This window comes from Populus euphratica, unplaced genomic scaffold, assembly GCF_000495115.2.
Source record: "Populus euphratica unplaced genomic scaffold, PopEup_1.0 scaffold41.1, whole genome shotgun sequence".
Lineage (NCBI taxonomy): Eukaryota > Viridiplantae > Streptophyta > Magnoliopsida > Malpighiales > Salicaceae > Populus > Populus euphratica.
Window position 1 is genome coordinate 1,527,185 of NW_011499868.1, and position 23,185 is coordinate 1,550,369.

General features: G+C 33.1%; 4 protein-coding genes across 5 annotated transcripts; 1 reads left to right on the forward strand and 3 right to left on the reverse strand.

The window, feature by feature from the left end:
- The first annotated feature begins 806 nt into the window (after positions 1-806).
- Positions 807-5,496, forward strand: FOLT1 (folate transporter 1). Of its 2 annotated transcripts, none has more exons than XM_011027568.1 (11): positions 807-991; positions 1,102-1,178; positions 1,653-1,729; positions 2,040-2,133; positions 2,640-2,733; positions 2,872-2,945; positions 3,649-3,765; positions 4,190-4,261; positions 4,357-4,377; positions 4,607-4,674; positions 5,213-5,496. In XM_011027568.1, the coding sequence occupies exons 1-11, from the start codon at positions 883-885 to the stop codon at positions 5,343-5,345; spliced, it is 936 nt and encodes a 311-aa protein (XP_011025870.1). In that variant the 5' UTR covers positions 807-882; the 3' UTR covers positions 5,346-5,496. The 2 variants fall into 2 exon arrangements, with proteins under 2 accessions (XP_011025870.1, XP_011025871.1); XM_011027569.1 differs by having other exon boundaries at positions 808-991; positions 3,652-3,765.
- Positions 5,497-5,594: 98 nt separating this feature from the next.
- Positions 5,595-7,296, reverse strand: LOC105126644 (alpha/beta-Hydrolases superfamily protein). The gene is made up of 4 exons (XM_011027571.1): positions 6,822-7,296; positions 6,535-6,717; positions 6,195-6,436; positions 5,595-6,022 (listed from the first exon to the last, which is right to left on the reverse strand). The coding sequence occupies exons 1-4, from the start codon at positions 7,107-7,109 to the stop codon at positions 5,770-5,772; spliced, it is 966 nt and encodes a 321-aa protein (XP_011025873.1). The 5' UTR covers positions 7,110-7,296; the 3' UTR covers positions 5,595-5,769.
- Positions 7,297-9,860: 2,564 nt separating this feature from the next.
- Positions 9,861-12,687, reverse strand: LOC105126645 (probable ubiquitin-conjugating enzyme E2 16). Its single transcript, XM_011027572.1, has 6 exons — positions 12,502-12,687; positions 12,306-12,409; positions 11,954-12,056; positions 11,793-11,856; positions 10,609-10,697; positions 9,861-10,342 (listed from the first exon to the last, which is right to left on the reverse strand). Exons 1-6 carry the CDS (start codon positions 12,529-12,531, stop codon positions 10,247-10,249), a joined length of 486 nt encoding a protein of 161 aa, XP_011025874.1. The 5' UTR covers positions 12,532-12,687; the 3' UTR covers positions 9,861-10,246.
- A 3,615-nt stretch (positions 12,688-16,302) lies between these two features.
- Positions 16,303-22,975, reverse strand: D2HGDH (FAD-linked oxidases family protein). Its single transcript, XM_011027573.1, has 15 exons — positions 22,757-22,975; positions 22,435-22,682; positions 22,178-22,279; positions 22,045-22,092; positions 21,656-21,726; positions 20,930-21,048; positions 20,503-20,598; positions 20,295-20,404; positions 19,421-19,501; positions 18,658-18,758; positions 18,020-18,128; positions 17,506-17,611; positions 17,042-17,127; positions 16,829-16,954; positions 16,303-16,626 (listed from the first exon to the last, which is right to left on the reverse strand). Exons 1-15 carry the CDS (start codon positions 22,857-22,859, stop codon positions 16,531-16,533), a joined length of 1,602 nt encoding a protein of 533 aa, XP_011025875.1. The 5' UTR covers positions 22,860-22,975; the 3' UTR covers positions 16,303-16,530.
- Between the last annotated feature and the right edge of the window lie 210 nt (positions 22,976-23,185).

The following is a 23,185-nucleotide window of genomic DNA, read 5'->3' on the forward strand; positions in this document are numbered from 1 at the left end:
ATTCTATTATAATACAGATATGTGGATATATTAATGTAGAATATTGAAGATGTATTTTATGTATGTTTTTAGAATTAGATTTTGATATATGTATTTTATTATTAATTCAAATTCAAATGCTTATTCTTAAATTAATTATTAAAAAATAATAAAACTAGCTGAAATATATGAAAGCTGCAAACTAATTTGAATAATATACATGATAAGAATATTTCATTAGCATTTTTCTTGGTTAACATTCATCATTTTTCCATGTAATTTATATTATTTTTGTTTGTTATTATAAAATTTAAATACGAAACAAAATATTGAAATATTCTGTTTATTTGAAGTTGTATTAAATTATGAATGAAGAATTCATGAGAAATCGGATGCATTTTTAAGTTATACTTTTAAGTATATAAAGCAATATTTTCCTTTAATAATTATGAATATGTTTGAGAAAATTTAGAAATATATATCAGAAAATATTGGATTAAGTATCATATATTATATACATAAATACATTATTAAACTCGGTTTAATTAAAAAGATTAATCTAGAACTCCACTGACTTATCATCCAACCCAGATCAAGGGTCATAAAAAATAATAATTTAGAGTCAGTTAACTAAAAATCTGAGTTAATTTTATTTAAAAAAAATTAAAAGGACGTTGTTTTTGCTTTTTTTTAAAAAAAAATTACTTAACATATTCTATCCATGCTTTAGGCTTCAAGTCGGGTCAAATACAATCCCTAACAAAGTAACTATACAAGCCATACCCAACCTCCCGCGGACTTTCTTTCAACAAATTAACCCATACGACAAGTCGTTGGTTCTCATATGTTTTTTTTCCTTTTCAAGTTTCTTTTTGCCAACGGAATCCAGCATCCAGTCTCATAATGTCAGACTCTAAATGGCAATGGGAAAATGCCACCGCCGGTGCCGTCGCAGGTTTCGCCACAGTCGCCGCCGTGCACCCTCTTGATGTCGTACGTACTAGATTTCAAGGTAGGCTACTCCTCTTCATTCAATGAATCAAATTCTTGTTCCTTTTATTGTCTTAAAAACATTTGAAAGATACTGATAACAGTGAAAAAACAATGGATGTTTCTAAATAGTTGACGATGGTCGTGTCGTCAATCTCCCAACTTACAAGAACACTGCACATGCTATTTTAAACATTGCTCGCTTAGAGGTAATCACCTACTCTATTGGGTGTCTGTTCTTTATTTATTTTTTAATATTTCTTTGTTGTTTGTTTCGCTTCTGGATTGATTTTGCGTGTTGAAAAGTGTGTTTGGGGGATATTATTTGTTGGGGTAGAAGAAAAATTGCTTCTTGATTATGAAGTTGTTGGCGTTTAGTCCTCTTTGGTTATTTCGAAAGAGTGTGGGATCAGCTATGGAAATGATTAATGGTGTATACGTATGATTATGATGTTGTTTTGAGAAATAAAATGGGGTGTAAAATATGGAGAAGCTAAATTGTTAAGAATTAAAATTCAATTTTGAAGGAACCCGTTTTAATTTAGGTCTTTATGCGAGTTTGATAAATAAAAGTAATAGATTGTGATGAAGTTTGGGAAGCAGATTTTTAAAGTTTCTTTCTGTTCGATGCCTGATTGTGTCATCGAATGTTTGCTAACATAATGATGCCTTTGTGTTGGCAGGGATTAAAAGGGCTTTATGCAGGCTTCTTTCCTGCAGTTCTTGGCTCAACTGTTTCCTGGGGTTTGTATTTTTTCTTGTAAGTCTCGATTTTGATAGCTTTTGATTGTGGGCTAGCATGTAATTTGTCCTTGCTTTCACCAACCGATACCAGGTAGTGCTTTGGATGGTTTTTAACATGCCTTTTCTAACATCAAAAGGATTCTTTCATATAGTTAATATTGTTTGCTTTCTTCTTGGTTTTTAATTTTTAGATTTTAGGACTTCCATAAAAAGACTTCTTAGTGATACTTATCTGCTTCACAGACGGTGCATTTATTCTAGTTATCTTTTAATTTTTGTCTATCATATAGATCACTTGAAGGAGTTTTTTCTCTTTCTATTTGTAGTTATAGTAGAGCCAAACAAAGGTATTCTAAAAACAGGGATGAGAAGCTGAGCCCTGGTCTTCATCTTGCATCTGCTGCAGAAGCTGGAGCTTTGGTGAGTATTTGAATCTTCAGTGATATTACTTTGAAGAAATTCATACGGTCCATGCTATATCTGAAAGAGATTTTGCAAGCTAGAATTAAGTTTTTAAACATAGGGAGCAAAAGAACATAAGGAACTCCCATTGTTGGCATATAAGCAATAAGAACCATACAATTTATGCAGAAATGTGGCTGAGAGGATGAAACTAAAGGCTACTGTTAACTGGTAATTAACTCAGACATCCCTTTTGTTTGAAACAATCATCAACAAATATGTAGTGATAAGATGTGACAATTAGCGTCAATAGCATAATCAAAAGAGGTGCTCGGGAACAACTTCTTAATTGAATTGTTGGTGCTTTTCTGTATTTAGTGCATTTAGGAGGTTGGTTTCTCAAGACATCTATTCACTGGAAGTTGGCTTCTTGTTTCTAATTGCTTTAGTGAAGATAGGCTGGTTCATTTCTTTGTTGAACAAGAGTCTTGCATATTGATAATTGCGTCCTTTTCCTTTCCCAGGTTTGCTTTTGTACAAATCCTATCTGGCTTGTAAAGACAAGATTGCAGCTTCAGAATCCTCTTCACCAAACTCAGAGATATTCTGGGCTTTATGGTCTGCTCTGCACCTTTCATTAATTTGCTATTAATGTGCTCTCTGAGATATCCTTTGATGCTTGTGTTTTAGTACTCCTTCATCATGATTGTTTCTGACCATAAATGCATTTTTGTTGTGTGTGTCGTTAAATTACAGATGCCTTGAAAACAATTATGAGAGAGGAAGGATGGAGAGCACTGTATAAAGGAATTGTTCCCAGTCTTTTTCTGGTAGTTACTGGGTTTATGTTCATTGAATGCCTTTCTCACTGTCTGTTGGATTGTCAATTAGATGCATGGTTCGGGTGTACAGGTTTTGTTAAATGAATTGATACTTTTTTCCCATACATGGTCATTAAAATTTGATGCTTTTCTCTGTTGTTATCCTATTGAATCAATGACATGTTGCATTATGAAGGAACCTCTCTGATGTCTATCAAATGCATCTGAATATCCGTTCTGGTGATAGCTTTGATCTAGTTATGTTGCATTACTGCATATAGCTGCTGAACAGCCTCTGATCCATATTTATGGGTTATTATGTCATTTAAAGATTTTCTTAAGCTAATTTCTGATGCAATTTAACTGATTCCAATTAGTTTGGAATGAGACTTCGTTGAGTTGATTGATAAATGAAAAAATTCGTAATTTTTTGTGTAACATAAGGTAAAAATCTGTGTGGATGATTAATAATCTAATATGCTGATACAAACAGGGAAAGATGTCTCACAACTTACTGAAATAGAAGGATGTCTTTCAGCTTGTCTGGTAGTTGACAGTTGATGCTGCAGGATCGAGGTCTGAAATGAGCTGAGAGACATAATTACTTGCTGAGGAACTTGCATGCATGTGCATGTTATTTCTTGTTTCAGCTATGTTAAAATAATATTGTGGTTTCCTTATTCTTCATTTTCATGATTAGGTTTTACTTCAGCAGGTTTCTCATGGTGCTATCCAGTTCACAGCTTATGAGGAACTTCGTAAAGTTATTGTTGACTATAAAGCCAAACAAAGAAAAGAAGATTGTAGAAGTGCTGATACTGATCTGTTGGTAGGTATTAGAGTTTATTGGTAATTTTAATTTTGGGAGCACTCAAAGGAAAGAGTGGGGGGGAGGGCTTCATCCATGCTCCAACTCCATCATTACTTTCCTTGCATTGTTTTTTCAACCTTATTCTGTTAAAGTGCATAAGGTTGAAGTTCATTTTTTTGGTCTTTCAACTCGTGTTATATGTTTTATATGTCAATGCTTAGTCCCCTTTTTGGAAAGGAGTAATAATATCAAAGCTTTATAAGTTCATAAAGACGTACACATACATAACCATAGCAACTTTGGTGGTGCTGCTTGCACTTGTTTCCCTCTTCTGTCTTGTTTCTGCAAACATGAGGCCGTCCAAAATAGGTTTTGAACTTCAGCTCTCATAGCAGTTCTGATTTTCTCCCTTGAACATCTTCAACGTTCTCTTTTTGCACAGAATTCAGTTGATTACGCTGTCCTTGGGGGTTCTTCTAAAATTGCTGCCATTATTCTGACATATCCATTTCTGGTAGGCATTCTTGTAAGTGATGTGAAGCTTATACATGACTGTTAACCTGTTGGTCGATCATTGCATTTGACATGGTTGGGGTGCTATTTTTTCAGGTTATTCGGTCCCGACTACAGGTATACGTGCTGTTAATCCCATGGTGTTTGCATATATGGTTTCAAACTATTGCAGTGTCCTTAATCCTAACAAGAAAGAGACAATGCTGTCACAAGGCTTATGGCCCAGGGACAAACTCTCCCCCCACCTGGAGGAACTAACTGAGTTGTTCATTGGGATGCTGCATAGCTTGGTATCCTTTATACTCTCTCTATTTGTGACCGGAGTTGTGTTTTCTCTCCTATGCAGCAACGGCCCAGTATGGAAGGAATTCCAAGATATATGGATAGTTGGCATGTCATGAAGGCAACTGCTCGGTGAGAATAACCGTTCTTCTCCCACTTGGCTACCTCTTAAACCATAATCTCACCCCATCATTCCGTGGCTTGCACTCATGACCTCTTCCCCTTGTACCAAGGGGAGAATAACGCCCACGCCCTTGGGCTCTCGTTAGAATAAATTCAGTCAGAACTTTAGCATTTTACCACCAACAGAGGAAATCTAACTGTTTTAAACAAAATAGCTTTCTAAAGCGTTATGCTCGATCCCCTGCATGCTTTATAGGGATCTGCACCAGGCATATTACATATCTGTCGACTGACATTTTCATGCGTGAAAAAAGGAACCAGTGAACATCTCCATTTATTGGTGAAACGAGGATCATCTCAAATTCTACTATGTGATTAGTCTTTTAAATGCTGAAAGAGATTGAAATGTTATCATTCTATGAACGCATCACTGCTAACGGACAACATCGTTGCGTTGATTACGATGTTACTTCGATGATAAATGTCTCTTTTACTGCCATTTACTCGTTTATTTCTGATAATTTAATTTGCTTTTTGGGGCATGCAGGTTTGAAGGTTTCCGAGGTTTTTACAAGGGCATAACACCTAACCTTCTGAAAAATGTTCCTGCTTCTTCGATAACATTTATTGTCTATGAAAACGTCCTGAAGTTGCTAAAACTGGGAAGAACAAGCGACTGAAATTTTTCTTGTTTGTATTTTCTTCACTCTTTTAGTAGAATTTTTTACAATGCCATCAAAGAAAAAAATTGGCACAAACGACGTTGTAATGAGCTGCTACAAAAAAAAAATAACGGGGAAAATATTATCAAAGTTTGAAGAAGTTTCCCCATTCTTTCTAAAGCACGCAATTATACAGTGACCAACCATAGTTGTCGGCATTCATTCCATGTTAAGCCTCTTCTGGAACCCTGTTAGGAAGACTGTTACTGGTTGAGGTCAGCCTTCAACTTAAAATTTCATGTACTCTTGAAAGCCAGAAACCAGATTTGTTGTCTCAAAAAAAAAAAACTACGGTAACTACTTCCAGTCCACACATGAGTTTATTGCAATCTATTGTTCATTTTATTCTAATACAGTCCAATTTGGGCATGACATCAAATTACTAATCCGCAGAAAGCTTTTGAAGGAAGGTAATAATTTCTTGAGAGACTTCATGGGCTCTCTCTTCGTGGATAAAATGGTGGCCGCCCTCTAAAATAACAACTTCAAGGTCAGGCACCAAGCCTTTGAAAGTGTCTCCTTGCACATATTCCCTTGTACCATAAGTGTCAAAACCTATCTCTTTGTCACCAACGATGTACTTTGTAGGAACAGTAACCTTTGCTCCTTGCCAAGGTGCAGAAAGCTCCCAGTTCCTGTTGGCGTTTTAAAGAAACATAACAAGGGAAATCATCAAAAAAACATATGGCTAATACAGCACTACAGCCTCATTGGCAGAGTGAAAGAAAAGAAGAGAAAAAATAATCAGACCTTCAAACCATGTAAACTAATCAGGAAGGATAAAATGGTGAGAGTATTTGCACTTACAGGTCCATAGCACGGTAGTAGTTGAGAGGACCAGTGAAGCCAGATTCTTCGAACTTGTCTGCATAGACCTGCAGTTCCTCCTCAGTAATCCATGGTGGCAACACTGCAGGTGTTTGCACGTAATCAATGATCTCCATGCCCGAAGAAGCTATCAACGGATCAGTCTTATTTATCATCAAAAACTTCTTCATTACTGTCAAGTAATCATATCTTGCAAAAGCCCTTTCTGCTCTTCCTGGTTCCTGTCCCCCATAGCACCAGTACTATAAGTTCAGAGACTCGAGAAATGCAAAACAAATGTTGTAAAATAAATTATGTGAATATAGACCTAGAAAGGTACCTGGAATTGAGAAATGTAAAACTCATCTCCAAAATTTCCTCTAAAAAATTCGATAGGTTTAGCAACAGGATCTCTTGGAAAGTATGGGACAGAAATGGCTATTAGTCCCTTGAGTCTGTCAGGCCTGAATAGGCTTAGATGCCAACCAATAAAAGCTCCCCAGTCATGTCCAACCACAAAAGCCTTCTCAAATATCAAAACTAAATCAGTCATAATTTACTTTTAATCCATTCAAAAACACATATTTTCACGTATAAATAATATTAAAGGACAGAGTTAGAGAGGACCTGTTGTTCACCAAAATAGTCAAGAAGGCCTACTAGATCACCAGCAAGATGCAAGACAGAGTAGGAGTTGGGGCTGAGAGGAGAGTCAGAGTCACCATAGCCTCTCAGATCAGGAGCAACTGCATGGTATCCATGGTTGGCCAATAAAGTGATCTGGTGACGCCATGAATACCAGAATTCTGGGAACCCATGAAGCAGAAGCACTAGGGGTCCTGACCCTTTCTCTACTACATGCAACCATATACCATTTGTTTTTATCCTTTGGTGATTAACCTCTCCCAAATCCATGGTCGCCCCTCAATTTTGCTCCAACCTTTGAGAGAGAGAGATGAAAAATATTCAATGGTAGACACCAGTCAAGATGATGGTTTTGTAACTTAAATACCGCTGACTTATCATGATTTGCTTGGCAAGGAAGCTGCAGATATTGGCTAGAAAAATTAAAAATCAAACTTTGACATTGAACTACTGGATGAGAAAAGCTTAAATAATTTCATTTATCTGACATGATTGTCATGATAATTAAAATTAAAAAAAAAAAACTCTAAAACACTTTAAAAAAGCAATGGACACCCCCCCAGATATATCTAACTACTGATTGCGATATTGTAATGTATTTATTTATTGTTTTTCAAAGAAAAACCAAAGGCTTATGAACTGGGGATAGTTTTTTTTTTTTTTTTTTTAATGGCCGGTTATCAGGGTATATGTGTTTTTTCTCTATTTTTAGGAATAATAAAATAATTTTATTATCCTCCAAGTAAAAGAAAAAAATCAATGTTATTTACAAGGAGCATTTAAGACTTTTTTGTTTTTTTAAATACAATAAAAAATATATTTACTCTTGAAATCAAGAAAAAATAAGCAATTAGTTTTTCAACTTTTCATATAGGTTTTCTTTTTTGTTAATTCCAAAATCATAAAGGACAATTTAATTTTTTTAAATTAATTGATTAATATTTAAATTCCACAAATTATTGGTACATGAAAGGCTTCTTATAGGCGAAGTGTGTGGAGTCTTCTGGTAATAAAAAATTATATTGTTTTATTATATTGTTAAAAATATCAATGTATCTTCTTTTTTTTTTTTAGTATGGAACGAATTAGCAGAGGTTGAGCGGTTTGTTATTAGCAATTTTTTTTTCTTCTAATTTCTCTTTTAAAAATTACAGGTTGGTTCTATTTTTTATTAATATTTTTATTTTTATTTTTATTTTTTTAGTTTTAATTTTTTTTTTATAAAAATTTAATTTGCTTTTTATTTAGTTTTTCAATTTCAATTAGTCATATATTATTTTTTCCAACTTAGTACTTAATCATTATTCTTTTGATTTCTAGTTTTTTTTTTTGTTTTTTTGTAAAATTTTTATTAGTTTTTAATATCATCATTCAATCCAAGTTTATGATATATTATTGTTTTTAGTTTGATTCTTATTATTTTTATTTTTGTTTTTGTTAAAATTATTTTTTTCATTTAACCCTCTAATCAAAAACTTGTGGTTTCTCTCTAATTTTTTTTTTAATTTCAATTTTTACTTTCATTCTTTAATTACCATTTTTTGTTTTAAATTCTTTTGTGTAATTGATTATTTTTTTCATATTTTATCCTTCAATTTTTGAATTACTGAGGATTAGGCTTCGTGTGTTTTTCTTGTATGGTGTTTTTGGTTTAATAACATAGGTCACAGTTTTAAAAGGTTAACGCGAATTGATATATTTTTTTTGCTCATTTTCTTTTTCTAAATTCATTATTTGAAATTAGTTTTTTTCCTTCTTTAATTTTTTTTATTGCTATTTTTTTCTTCAATTTTACCTCTTATCATTTGGTTTAATTTAATTTTTATATTAAATTTAATACTCATTCTTTTGATTTTTTTATTTTTTTTCTAATTGATTTTTTTTCTAATTTCATCCTCAACATTTAATTTTAATTTATTTTTATGTCAAATTTGACTTCCATTCTTTTTATTAATGTGTATTTTGTTTAGGGTTCTTTTTTATTGTATTTTTTAATTTCAGTTTTTAATATTTTGTATAAAAGATTTTGCTTTTTTTATCATTTTTTATAGGGTTAGTCTTAATTTTATGACTAAGATCATAGGTTTTAAAGGTTAATAAGAGTTGATTTTGATTTTTTTTCAAATCTTTTTATAAAATTAATTTTTTTTAATTTTATTATTCAACATTTGATTTTTTTTAAATTGATTTCATACTTTTTTTTATTTTTCTTTATATAAGATTATTCTAATCATTTATCCATAATTATAGGGTTAATGAATTAATTTATATCAATTCAAAAAAAAACAAAAATCGTCATGGGTACATATTTCAAAGTTACAGAATTTTTAGATTTTTATTTTTAATGCAGTACGATTCCAGTTCCACCCGTGATCTGTTAATGGGGCCTGGTCTTCCAGTATCTTGTTTATAGGGTTTTAGCACCGAATTTGTTGAGGTACTTCTTAGTTCTTACCATGTATTTTTTTAAAGTTTCCTTTAATATTGCTTTAAAAAAAAAAAAACTACTCAGTACCAGTTTCCAACTTGATCACTTTAATAGTTTCTGTTCACATCCAGTTTCAGGTCCAAATATTACAGGCAAAAGCCAAGACAGCTGACGAGGGAACCAGAACCCCACGCCTGAAAATCAAGGGCAGAGTGTCTAACCAACAGGAACCTAACACTGAATAAGCCATTTTTTCCCTTCAGTATTTAATCCATTAAAAGACATTGCCAATGTGTAACCTAGCTACGACGACCCAAGGATGCTCTTGTCAATGCTTGACATTTTAAAACTCCAAGCAATGGACATGGGAGTCGGTGTTGTGTAGCATCTCACTCTCATTCGTCGTGAAATACAGTTAAAAAATGGCCACCGTTCACAAATTCATAATCTGTGATTCTGCGAGCCTTAAGCCTAAACCGCAGCACAAAGAGAATCACCGTATGCATGATATGATTAAGACAACAGAAACCATTAACAGCACGATGTAAAAGGCATTATGGCATTGAGAACAGATTATGATTGATAATAATGAAGAAACATATAATTATCCACCTAGTAACTTGTAAGAATTGCAAGATATACCTTCTCGGTGAATAATTTGACATAATAACAAGTATTATGGAACGGACCTATCCATCATGCTAGCAAACTAAAATCAGAAAATAAGAGATTGGTGAAATGGTTACAGAATGATTAAAAATGTGCTTATAAAGCACAGCTTCAATGATCTACCTGCTAGGTAACAAAAGCCAAGTTTGCTCCTAGTATATTACTAAAACACACTGTTCCTTTTCCTTTACACACGTTGACATTTAGAGGAGTATTCAGAATGCTTCTCCCCAAGTTTTCATTTTCTTTGGAAAAAGGAGGCCATCTACCATAATTATTTGGCCTGATAAGCATGGAAATGCATCAATTGTTACACTTTATCATCGTGGAACCACCACCTGGTCTCCTTTGGAGATCTTCCATTTCTACAGTTCTTAACATATCGGTCATTGTCCTCAGGACGTTGCTGCAAGCAAGGTCAACCCCATTAATCCAACTGTCTTAATATATCATTTAAACAAGGTGAAGAAACAAAACCTCCTGATGCCCATCTTAACTAACTGTCTAATGAATCATGAGATCATTAAAAGGCATGCTTACTGTTCATCAAGGGTATTGGAAAATATAGCATTGCTGACCAGCAGCCAATAGTAGCACAACGAAAACAAAATCCATATTGATTAAAAAGGGAGGGTAAAGCAAGCACATAAAAAATTGACCATAAAATCAAACCTTTGCAGGGGAGCTGGAAAGCATCGATAGGATACTGATACAGACAGAACTAACAGTCATGGCAGGTGACCAAGAATCATATAGTATATCTGCAAACGGTAATAATCAAATGCCAGTCATGCTGCAAGTATTATTAACTGCAGGTTAAGATTGAAAGAATCAAGAGAGGTGAGATACAAAATATATTAAAACACTCATCCCACTCAAGTGTTCATCGTTCCTTTTTGAGATATCCCATTACGTAAAAATTAATTAATTCTCACATTTATGGAGCAACATAACAACCTTCAATTAGAAATGTAACCACTTTCAACAAAACAAATTAAAAACAAATTCCACTGACAGTAATTAATGATCACTCTTTAAATAGTTGGAAAACCAAAGTTGCGTGGTAAATATGAGATAGAGCGTAACTGAGATAAGAACCATATACAAAGTTACTTAGCTTGAATCATAACAAATGACCTACACCCTGCTTATCCAGAACAGGATTAACATAGCACAAGCATCAGTACGTGCACGAGTCCAAGTTGTATCACAAATGAACCGAAGAGAAGAGAAACTGAAAGTAATGTCTTTATCTAGTGACAGCATTAAGGGTCAAAACTTCTAAACAAATGGATTGCATGATGGACATAAATTATACAGCAATAAGTAGCTACCAGTCAGTTGGTGTCACTATATTGCATGCCCAAGGCTTTCACTGTCCATCTGATATCTATGCCCATTACAGTGAACTATAACTGAATTTGGCTTTTGCAGGTTTCACTGAAATTTAATGTTCCGAGATTTATCATACCATTTTTTGTAGCAACAATCAAGGTTTTGCCCTCTACTCAATGGAAATTGCAAGAAACTGGAAAACTAAGAGATTAATATGCATGCAATATTGACCATGTATTGAATAAAAATCTTGTAAAGGGAGAATGAAAATATCTAAACAAACAACCAAAAAGGGCCAGCAATTACGTGCAAGACCATCACTTTCAAAAAATAAGTGAATGCTGTGAAATAAAAAGCAGAAAAATAAATAAGTTAATGATGTAGAAAAAGGAAAACATCCAACTAAGTGGGCCAAGATAATTCAACTCGGGACAGAATACAGTAAGACAAATTATCCAACCGATCCAAAATTGTAATTCCACGGTTAACTTGAAGCCATTATAGAACATACATAAGATTACCTAAACAAATATGGCCATTGCTATAAATATGCGGATGCAGCGGAGCCGGGTGAAGAAAGATAACCTGTTAGAACCACAAACACCATAATCAAGACTGTTCTACGTGGGAAAAACCCACTAAAAATCAACACAGTTAACAATATGCTGTTGCAATTACAAACTTGGGGGGCTTCCATAGGGTAATGCTCAGGGAAATCGACTTGAAGCTGATAGGTCTCATTAGCGTAAAGGGTGCCCGGAGCTCCAATTACTTCAATAACCCACCTTCAATTCAAAAATCCCAATAACTCCACATAAAAAGAGAGAGAGAGAGAGAGAAACTAATCAAACATGAAAACTAGTTAAGAAAAATCATATCCTTAAATTTCATTTTACAAACATTTCCAAAAGGAGATCCAAATTTAGTTTGATTTCTTACTTTCCAAAAACTTCCTTTGATTTGCTCGGCAAGATAACACTATTTAACAGAAAACAAAACAACCCATAACAGTAATCAAACAGAAAAGACCAAACCTTTGGAGATTATCAGTGACTTTATGTTTGAAACCAGTTGGAGGATTGACTTGCCACTCAACAAGTTCTTTCTGAAGCCGATTGCAAGCAATCTTACTCAGTGCCTAGAACAAAACAAAACCCACAAGTTTACTATCTTCAAGGGTAGAAAACACGATATAAACAAAAGCCCGTGTCATCGATTAAGAGTATGAACCTTGCGAGTTGTTGCAGAGGAGCTCGTCATGGCGGCAAAGATAGCTTTTTGGAAACAGAAAGGGAGAGATAATTAGAGAGAGCTTTGGGGGTTGATGTGAAGGGGTGTTTGATGAAAGGGACAAAGAGAGCCAGCGACGGTTTATGAGGAAGGGTATATGGTATGGTTCGTGTTCCCCGCCACCGTACTACCATATTTATCTATTTTATTTTTGCTCTCTTTTTCCATGCTATATTTTTAGTTAATTAAAGCTGGTACTTATAGTATTAAAAATAATTAAAAGAAATACACTCGCATGTGTTTGCCGTTCTCAGTTTTGTCGTTTTATGCTCCAAAAATGCTCTCTTTTTTTTTTCATATCAAAATTTCTAATTTTATTATGACTTCCATTATCCACTCTTTGTTCCCTCAAAAGTAGATAAAATTAAAAAGGAATTAAGTATAGAGTTTTGTTTTCTAAAATTATTTTTAACATCAAAATTATTAAAAATGATATTAATTTGATTTTTTACAAAATAGATATATTTTTACAAAGCATGTAAAAATAAAAGTTATTGTATATTTAAAGATTAAGAGGATTAATTATTTAGTTGTAGTAGACTAGAATTGCAATTTCACCCCATGTCTCGTATTCAATATCATAAAATCTAAGGTGCATCAAAAGGCTAGTGTATGTTTAATAATATGCTGTAAAATATTGTTTAAAAATGTTTTAATTAAAAGTATTTTTATTTATTTTTTATATTAGCACATCAAAATACTCTAAAATATTAAAAAAAACACTCTAACTTAGTATTTTCTATATAAAAAGTAATTAAAAAATAAATGTTAATTTGATATCAAATCATATTTAATAATCTTTTAGATACCAACAACAATTCGTTTGTTTTTACAGTTTAATATGTTCTTTAAAGTTCTTTTGATATTTTTTTATGTTTTTTTGATACGTTGATATAAAAATAAATTTTAAATTTTAAATTCTAGTATCTTAATATATTTTAAATTAAAAATACTTTTATAAAAACACTATATATACCTACTAAATAAGTTGATAAACTCCAATGATAATTATTCTTTTAAAAACAAGATCCAGCCATTATTTAATTTCTCTGGACGTATTTATTTCGTCCAAATATAAAGCTTCCTATGGCCCTTTTTTGGTATCCAACATTATCCACTTCCTTTTCATTTTCTAAAAAAATCCATCTAACAAACGTCCCTTTCTCCTTTTTTTTTTTTCACAGGAAATAAATGAACAAATACATAGAATATCTTGACCGTACACAGTAAGCACAGTAATTCACAAGCCACGCCCGTCTAGTTGTCTTTTAAAACATTTCAGAATCCTCTATGTTTTATATTTTAAAATAATTTTTTAATAATTTTTTATTTTTAAAAATAAAAAAACATTATTTTAATATATTTTTAAAAACATTTATTTTAAAAACCAACCACTATTATAATAAAATAATAATAAACTAGCTATTACCCATTCATGTGTCGGGACAATTAAAGTCAAATGGGGCAATAAATTGTTCTTCCAAGCTTTGACATAATCCTTTCACACAAGAAAGGACGAGCAAAACCGGTTTTTATTTTGTTTGCTTTGAAAATCAAGAAAACAAATTCTTCTTTTTCTTTCATCGTTCTTTATTTACAGGAAAACAATAAAAAAAAATTAGATTAGGAAATTTAATCTAATTTATTCAGCAAGTGAAACAATAAATTAAGTATTGTGGAGAGCAAGTAACCATCAAACAACATGTCATTGTTTGATTTTCAAACTCCCATGTACTGTCTGGTGACAATTGGTCGGTAAAAAAAAGACAACAGACGGTAATGGCTCAACCTTTAAATATTGAGAAGTTCTTGCATTGCAACAAAATACTATTTTCTCGGGATTTATTTATTTTAATATTTTTTTATAATAATAGCAAGCAAACATGGCAGCATCTTCCTGGAAAGTTATGAAAAAGGGTAATGACTAATCACCCCCCAAGCACCAGGTTGATGGATAATCTAAAGATTAGTGTTGCAAATCCCTTGTTAGTTCTTATCCAGCAGCAAGAGCACTAGAAAGAGAAACCGACTTTTACTTGCTTCTTACTTTTCCCCTGTCTTTGTTCTGAAGCAGGCAAGGCAATCATCACTTTTGACCTCTTCTAAGATGAGTATTAGCATATTCTAGCTTCGATTAATGGAAACGTTCGAATCTTCTAGGCATGGGCATCTAGTAAAGACAGGTTTGGCAAGAAACATATATTTTTAAAAGCACGGTAGATCCATCTGCAGCTTGCTCTCATTTTTAGACAAGATAAATCCTCTACCTTTTGACTTGTTGCCAGGTCGGAAGTGTGCTAACACTGTTTGTTTTCTATAAAATAACTTTTTTGAAAAAGTAAATTAGGAGCAGCATGAAAAATATATATTTTTTGTTATTTAGCTTGTTATCAAAAATAAAATGAAAAATAATTTGTAATTTTTTTAAATTTATTAAAAGAATAAATATTAAATTTAGTAGATAATTTTTTTTTAAAAAAATCACTTTTATAAGTTGTTTCAAATAAAACCAATAATAATTAAAAAATAAATATCAAATCTAAAATTTAAAAAAATTAAAAAAAGATGAAAAAAATCTTATATTTTAAATTATTTCAAATAACATGAATAGCAATAAAAAATAACCAAATTTGATAAATAAAAAATTAATTAAAAAATAAAATAAATAAATAATTAAAATAATAAGAACCAAAACCGATATAAAAATCAAATTAAATTATGTTTTAAGAAATAAAATAAAAAAAATGAAAAAAATATATAACAACAAAAAAATTAAGAACTAAATTTAATGTAATTAATAAATAACAAGATATTTTTAAAAATATTTTTATTTTTTAAAAATACTTTCCATCTAAAATAAAAAAAATATTTTTTTGAAAATTAAGTTAAAAAAATTTTTGATAAAAAAATATTTTCTATTAATGAATTTTTTTTTTTTAATGATAAGCACAAACACAAGAAAATACAAGGCCTAAAAGTTCATTTCCCATTCAAATCCGGGTGGGGACCAGGGGGGGATCGATGACTTCAATCCAAATGTATTCGGCTGACAAAATAAGCTAACAGGACTCGGTCCCAGTGGGATGGAATTGGGTTTTGCTTTAATCCTCCTGCTTTTGTCTAATGTTTCTTTACTTGGTTGCGTGGATTGGCCGAACCGTAGAAGCATAAAGTGCTTTTGTAACATCACACATGGAATAATGAATGATCAAAAGGTAAATTGCTGACAATAATGTGCATATTCTGAACCGGTGGCCACTGGTCACGTGCGTCTGCACTCTAAAGCAGAGGTTGAAGCTCCTATTCCTTCTCTCTAAAAAAAAAAGGTGCTTTTTCCTAAATTGGGAAACATATATTCGTTCGGGAGAAAAATGGAACTAGGAGTCTATAGCATGTTGAGAAGAAGCAATACAGAAATGTTAGATAGAACTGTATTGAAGAAATTAATGTCCAGGTTCCTGAGAAAGAATTGGTGTAATACTTTCCCCTCTGATGCATTTCCCCTCGGAATTCCAAACATTTAGTCTACAGAGGTGATGCCAGGAGGTTTTTATGGCTCGAACAAATACAATTATAAGACAGAGGGAGGTGAAAAGGAGAAGAGAGTGCCCAAAAATGAGGTATATCCAGTCTAGGGGATTCTGCCTTGATCTAATGCAAGAGTTGAACTGCATTTAGAAATGCATTTACTTGAAAACAAAGAGAGAGACTAATCTCAGGAAAAGTCACACTTACAGCACAGGTTAAAACAGCTTAGGCCTAGAGGAAATATTGTTTATTTATAGCAGTGTAAAATGGGATTAAGTATTCAACATGATACATATGCATCTTGCGCGTTACAGGGCACATAGTTATCCCATAAAATACGTGCAACAGTGTTCTTTCTTCAATTACCCCCACAAGGCCTCGTCAGATATTACCCACAGGCAATGATAAGAATGCCCACAGTGAGGAAAAGGGTCCAGGAACTTAGCTGTAAGAGCAGCGGGAGTGAGGAAGAACTTTATATGGGTTAAGGATTCCATTGGGGTCCAGCAATTTCTTGATAGAAGCCATCAGTTGCACCTATCCAAATGAATTCCACGCAATTCAGACATTATCACGTAAAGAAACCCCACATTATCCAAATGCATGCCAGGAAACATGCATTTCTAATATTTTCAAATGTGAAAATGAAAAAAATGCATGCCAGGAAACATTATCCAAATGCATGCCAGGAAACATGCATTTCTAATATTTTCAAATGTGAAAATGAAAAAATGCTCACAGTTTCATGTGACTTGCTATAGAATATCTCATTGGCTTTCATCAGTCCCAGGCCATGCTCTGCACTTATACTCCCCCGGTGCTTAGATGTCCACTCATATACATAGGGTTCAATTTGTGCTAAAATCTGCTAATGCCATTGATAAATTAATAAAGAGTCGCACAATAGCCAGAACAAAAATAACTCAAAGACATCACTGAAGAAGAAAACTACCGTATCATCGTATCGTGGTGCTGAAATGTTTAAATGCAAATTGCCATCTCCAAGATGACCATATCCCACTACATTAGCTGATTGACCTAAAAAATAGACAGGGAGAATGAAAAATAGGGTCAGCTGATGAGTTTGTACTGGACATACCGCAGACTATCCAATCACACTCTATATAAAGAATAAAGTTGCCTATATAAATAATACAACCCATAGAAGAGAGATTTAGTGAGAAATTCTTGTTCAGCCTCCAGCACATTGGCACAACGTTTCTTTATTCAATTCTCTTCCTTTTCCCTTGAGGGGTGGCAATGTTCAAATCTAGTGTTAATTTTAGTTATCTGCTAACTCTGTTACTGAACATGCTGCAAGTTCACCCCTGCAAGCTACCAATGCAACCTCACACTAGCATGCAAAATGAATGTCCAACAATTCAAAATTTAAGAGGTAATGCTGCCTTTTCTCACCGAGTCTTAATCGCATTTCCTCAACAAGACCGTACATTTTTTCGACCGGTATTGATAAATCATATTTGTAAACAGGCCCTGCTCTCATCAACGCTTCTGGTACACCCTGCAGCCATACAAAACAATCCAACAAACAGAATATTAAAATCTATACCATGAGTTCATTCCCAAACTAGTATTGTTGTTGAAGAGCAGATGCACAAGAATATGAATTCATGATATATAACCCATAGAGAAATTTTTACAGTATGGATCTTTGTTAATATCACCACAACAAAGCGGTTTTCTTTCTCCATGTTTGATTTTTCCAACACCCACAGAACCATATAATTAGTTCCAAAAGTAAACTAATGATTAGAGGGCACAGTGTGTACATGGAGAACATCAGGTCAAGGATTGTAGCATAGGTAGATAATCATGTCTCAACTGTCAAGAAACTAAACAGGACAGGACACAAAATAGTCAGACAGGTGTCAGGTAGACATGAGAAAATTTGACTGAGTTTAATGGGAACCTCGCGTATACGCCAAAATGAGGATGCCTGATTTATGTCTTGAGCAAGAACCCCATCAGAAATTAAACCAGATTCCATTGAGTGAAGCAGGAAGGCCTCAAGCTTCTCTCTGTAAGCAGTCGTATAAAATTTTCAGTTTTAGCATGCTGGCCATCATGTGATCAATCTATAAAAGGAAGAATACAAGAAAAGATGATAACCCAAGCATGCTATAATGATTAAAGAAAAGATAAAGGGGTAAACAATGTTAGCAAATGAAAGGTATTAACTTATACAGAACTTCGTCTCAGGGGAATACATTAGTTACGTAATCTATTGGTCATTCGACGGGTGATGAGACAGCTATATTCTAGTGTCCATTCATTAAGGGGCATAAGACAGCACTTGAGGTTGGAGCTTTTTCCAGAGTTTTGCATGGTAAGGTGAGGCGTTTCAGGATGACAATAAAAAATAAAAGGCTATATCTTGCTTTCTATTCAGCGATGCACTCAGAATTAAAAATCTCAAATTATTCTGAGAAACATGACCTGAAGTATTTGCAACTACCAAAATTTAAATAGAAGAATGAGGTGTTATAGCAGCCTTGCAAATGCTAATTCAATCTTTGAAAGGAAGAGGAAAATTGTTGAGAAGGTTACTTGTCAAAAGATACACCACTGCCTGTAGTCTCGATCAGCACATAAAAGTTGTGTACTGCAGAAGGCAATGGATTCCGAACACCTTCTAAATGGTTTAGAACCTGCCACATAAAACACAATAAGCAAGCACAAAATAAAATCGAAGTTAAGGCAGCTACAAAATCTGGATTTCTTCAATAAAATAAACATGAACTGCAAGATAATCTACAGAAGAAAATTTCTTACAAAGAATGAATTTGTAGATTATGTGTAGATCACACTACTATGTAGTCCAAAACATGTAATACTATAAATTGCTCTTGTCACCAGAATATAAAACTCATGATATTCAAATTTTCTTGCACGAATATTAAAATTATTATTCCAAAAACTTCACCAAGAAAACAAAACTTGAAAAAATATGATAGCAGAAACTCAAGGTTGGTTCTCAAATATCAACAATTCCAGTAGGGTAAGGAAAATTTTAAAGAATAACTACCCTTCATTTAAACCATGAAATCACGTTAAATATGGGACTTCTTCTATATTCTTCCAGAAGGATAAGAACTATCATAGCAAATAACTCGAAGAACGCTCATATATACCTTCGCCAGTGATTACAGAAACACTCATAAAATTGTTGGTATGAATTTGAATGATGGTAAGAAAAAAGGTCTAGGATATAACTTTAATTTCTTAAAGTGTTTTTAATCAGATTGTAATTTCTTGCTTGATGTGAGATAAGTAGAAAAAGAGACACTCATTAGGTTTAGAGCAACTATACCAAATCCATTGCATGGCTATCCAAAAATTCAAATGCAGATAGGATCTCTCCAAGTTTCCTCTTTGCTTCTGATAGAAGTTTCTGATAGGACAAAAATAATGTGAGGCAAGAACACTTCTTAAACTCCAAAAGAATTGAGAGATATTGCAAAAGCAAGTTTATAAACATACTTAGGGTTTAAACCTTGGTCTTTCCAGAAAGCAAAAGGCATTTACTTTTAGCCATTTGCACATCATTTCAAATTATGAATCCTTACATTCATGTCCCTGTTTGAATCCCCCACCCAAAAAGCTATCAGCTTTAGCAAATTGTAAAACAGGAAAAAAAGTCTCATTCTTCCAAGCCCTTTAATACTCTCCTAATCCTAATCATTATAATCAGCCAAGTAACATGACTGTAATTAAAACTTTGGAAGAAGAAAATTCTGATTCAAATGTCAGATGGAAGTGATAAAGCTCCAGTATTCTAATTTAGCATGAAGTTTCTTGTTCCATATGTTCTAGCTTACTCTGCAGTCCATGGTTTGTATGGTACTGTAGCAGGGTGTAGCCAATGGAAAAATGTTCCTAGATTTAGCTGTTTGGGCTATTAAGGTCCTAAGCAATAATGAGATGTTTTGATAAGAACTAAGGATGACTAGAAACAAAGTTTCAGTTCCTATCAAACCAAACAATGTAAGAAGTATAGAACAATTCTCAAGAATTCAACAAGAGGGTGGAACACATACTGATAAAGCAGGGCAAAAAATGCATCCACTAGAAATATGTATGCATGCACATATTTAATTATTTGTATATTCTGTAGCAATAACATATGGAAAAAAGAACACATTTTCAGATGACTAAGCTTCAGTCATTTTCACTTGAAAACATACCTGGCAGCTCAGATAATCTTCACATGCAAGGAATGCTATGTTCACTGAAGATAGTTTTGGGGGAGTAAGAATTGAAACTTTAGTTACAATTCCCAAGGAACCTTCACTTCCTACATCAATGATAGCAAAAATACATGAATTGGACCATCCAATAAAAATTGGCTGGTGATAGGGAAAAATAATCCAGAGCAAAGTGATTGGCATATACCTATAAACAGATGCTTCAAGTCATACCCTGTATTATCTTTACGTAATGTCCCTAGCATGTCAAGCACATCACCATTTGCCATAACAGCCTCAAGACCTGTAAGATTGGCCAAGAACATGCTTTGTAATAACTGGCATCGCAAAAATTATTGATACACAGAAGTGTGATGATACAGACACAAATTAGACATCTATAACTCCAATACATCCCCTATAATATCCAAGCATTACAGCATAATTTTATGGTCATGTAGCAGGACCCAACAACATAATCAAATTCCATTTTACATAGTCATATGAGTAAGGATAGCAGGACCCAACAACATAATCAAATTCGTCTCATTTTACATGGTCAAATGAGTAAGAAGTGTTAAAAAAAAAGTCTTCAAGTTCTTAAAAAATCATGACTTGATAGTTACAATTCTCACCGAGTACATTCCCATGAAGAGAGCCATAACGGACAAAGCGCAAACCACCTGCATTGGTTGAAACATTTCCACCAATTTGGCAGCTTCCTTTTGCACCTAAGTCCAGTGGCATTATAAATCTGAATGGAAGTTTAATTTACTTGAATGCGGAATGAATTAAAATGCCAAACTTCGATTTGCTATAATTTCAATCACATGGATCAAAGATCAAAACATGTGTGAAAGAGTACAGTGACAATGGTACTTTAAAAGTAAGGAAGTAATTCGATGCAACAAGAAATGAAAATAAAAAAAACAAAGGAAAGAAAAATCAGTATCATATTTCTCTGCAAACTGAAAGTAGATTTTCATAAATTCTCTTACGAAAAATTCGTTCAAATATTTTAACACAAAGTCCTCTGGAATTACTGAAAATCTCAAGAAATTCATAAAAGTATTCAGCTACATAGTGGTGGATTAATAAAAATGACTAAACTGCACTCTCACCAAGAAAATTATCAACAATCAAAGTAATATCCATCACAATATTCAAGAAGGAGAAATATCAATAACTAAACTTGAATTTTTATTTTATTTTTATACATTATAGAATCTCTTTTCCTTTTCCTTATAGTTCAAATGCACAACAAGTCCCGTTTTTATACATTATAGAATCTCTTTTCCTTATAGTTCAAATGCACGACAAGTCCCTTCAGAAAAGAAAATGAAGGTTTATTGAACAATTACCCTTGGTTGTCCAGGTAAGAAATAAGATTTTCCAATATGCATCCAGCTTCACAAACTAGTATGCCACTGACCTGAAATGCACCACGAGGTAATCACTTTCTAATTGGGTTCAGAAATATTATTCAACTTTGTCTAAACTAGAATTTGCAAATCAATTACTAGAACACTGCATTTTTATTTCACACTTTCTAGACACTTATTGAAATAAAGCCAGCCATTGCTACAGAAAAATAAAAACAAAATAATAATGACTCTAGGAACTTTGAAATGATGCAAAAAGATCTTGAACCCATTGCTACAAAGTATAGCTAGTGAATAAATTCAAAAGTTGCAACTGCAGGAACCACGGAGAAAAACAAGAAAAGCATAAATGCCACAAGACTGTCTACCTTGTCAAAAGCTATAATCTTATTCATTGAACCCGCATTGATAATCACCTGCACAAAATATAATCAAGAAGCACTTGAACATGAGATAATTTCCAAACACACAGGCACGCACACACAAAGAAGATTACATTACCTCGTCGAAAACCGGCACACTTCCACCAACAAGTCCAGTATTTCCACCTTGTGGAACAACTGCCAACCGCCTCGAATTACAATATTCTAAAATCTTAGAAACCTAGCACACACACAAAACCAAATAAATAATAATAAAACTGCATTAATTCATTATGTAATAGAGAATTTAATTATTAAAAAAAAAAGCGAACCTCCTATTCATTATGTAATAGAGAATTTAATTATATACATATATTAAAAAAAAAAAAAGCGAACCTCTTCCGTGTTTCTAGGCAAGAGTAATAGTTTACTGGATCCTTTATATTTATGCATCCAATCAATATTTGCTGTCTCCAATCTATCTTCATCTTGAACCACGTTTTTCTCCCCTAACACTCCCTTGAAATAACTCACGTCATCGGAATTTAAACTCGAGAACGACGGATTCCGCTCAACTTTCGTCGCTAAAGAACCGAAACTTCTGTACAGTTGTGGATTCTGACCTCCATTTCCGAGCGGCAAAGCTGTTTAAAACAAGAAATTTCAAAGTTTCGTTACAAATTGCAGGATTATTTCTAGGATTAGAGAGTGATTGTACCTGAAATGGAGCGATAGATTGGATTATTGGAGGTTAATTGACGATTAAAAAGTGATTTTATCGATTGTTTCAGGAGGCGATGAGTCAATTTGTACTTATCCATGATCTCCTCTTTGTTGCTATCTCTTTTTTTTCTGATGGCGTGATTAATTTTGCTTGCTTGATTGCTTTCTTCACCGTTATATACGAGTGTACTGGTTTATCAGGAATAAGCAATGGTATCCTGAGGTGCTTTTATATTCTCTTTTTTTTTTATGATTATCTTTTTTTTAAAATGTATTTTAACGGGCAGCTGATAGAATATGTAATTTAAAATTTTCCCTGGTTTACATGACCATGTTATTAAATTCAATTCAACTGATCAATATTGAAACTTAACAGTTTAATTATTTACCTGCACGAAATTAAAATTAAACTAAGCAGAAGCTC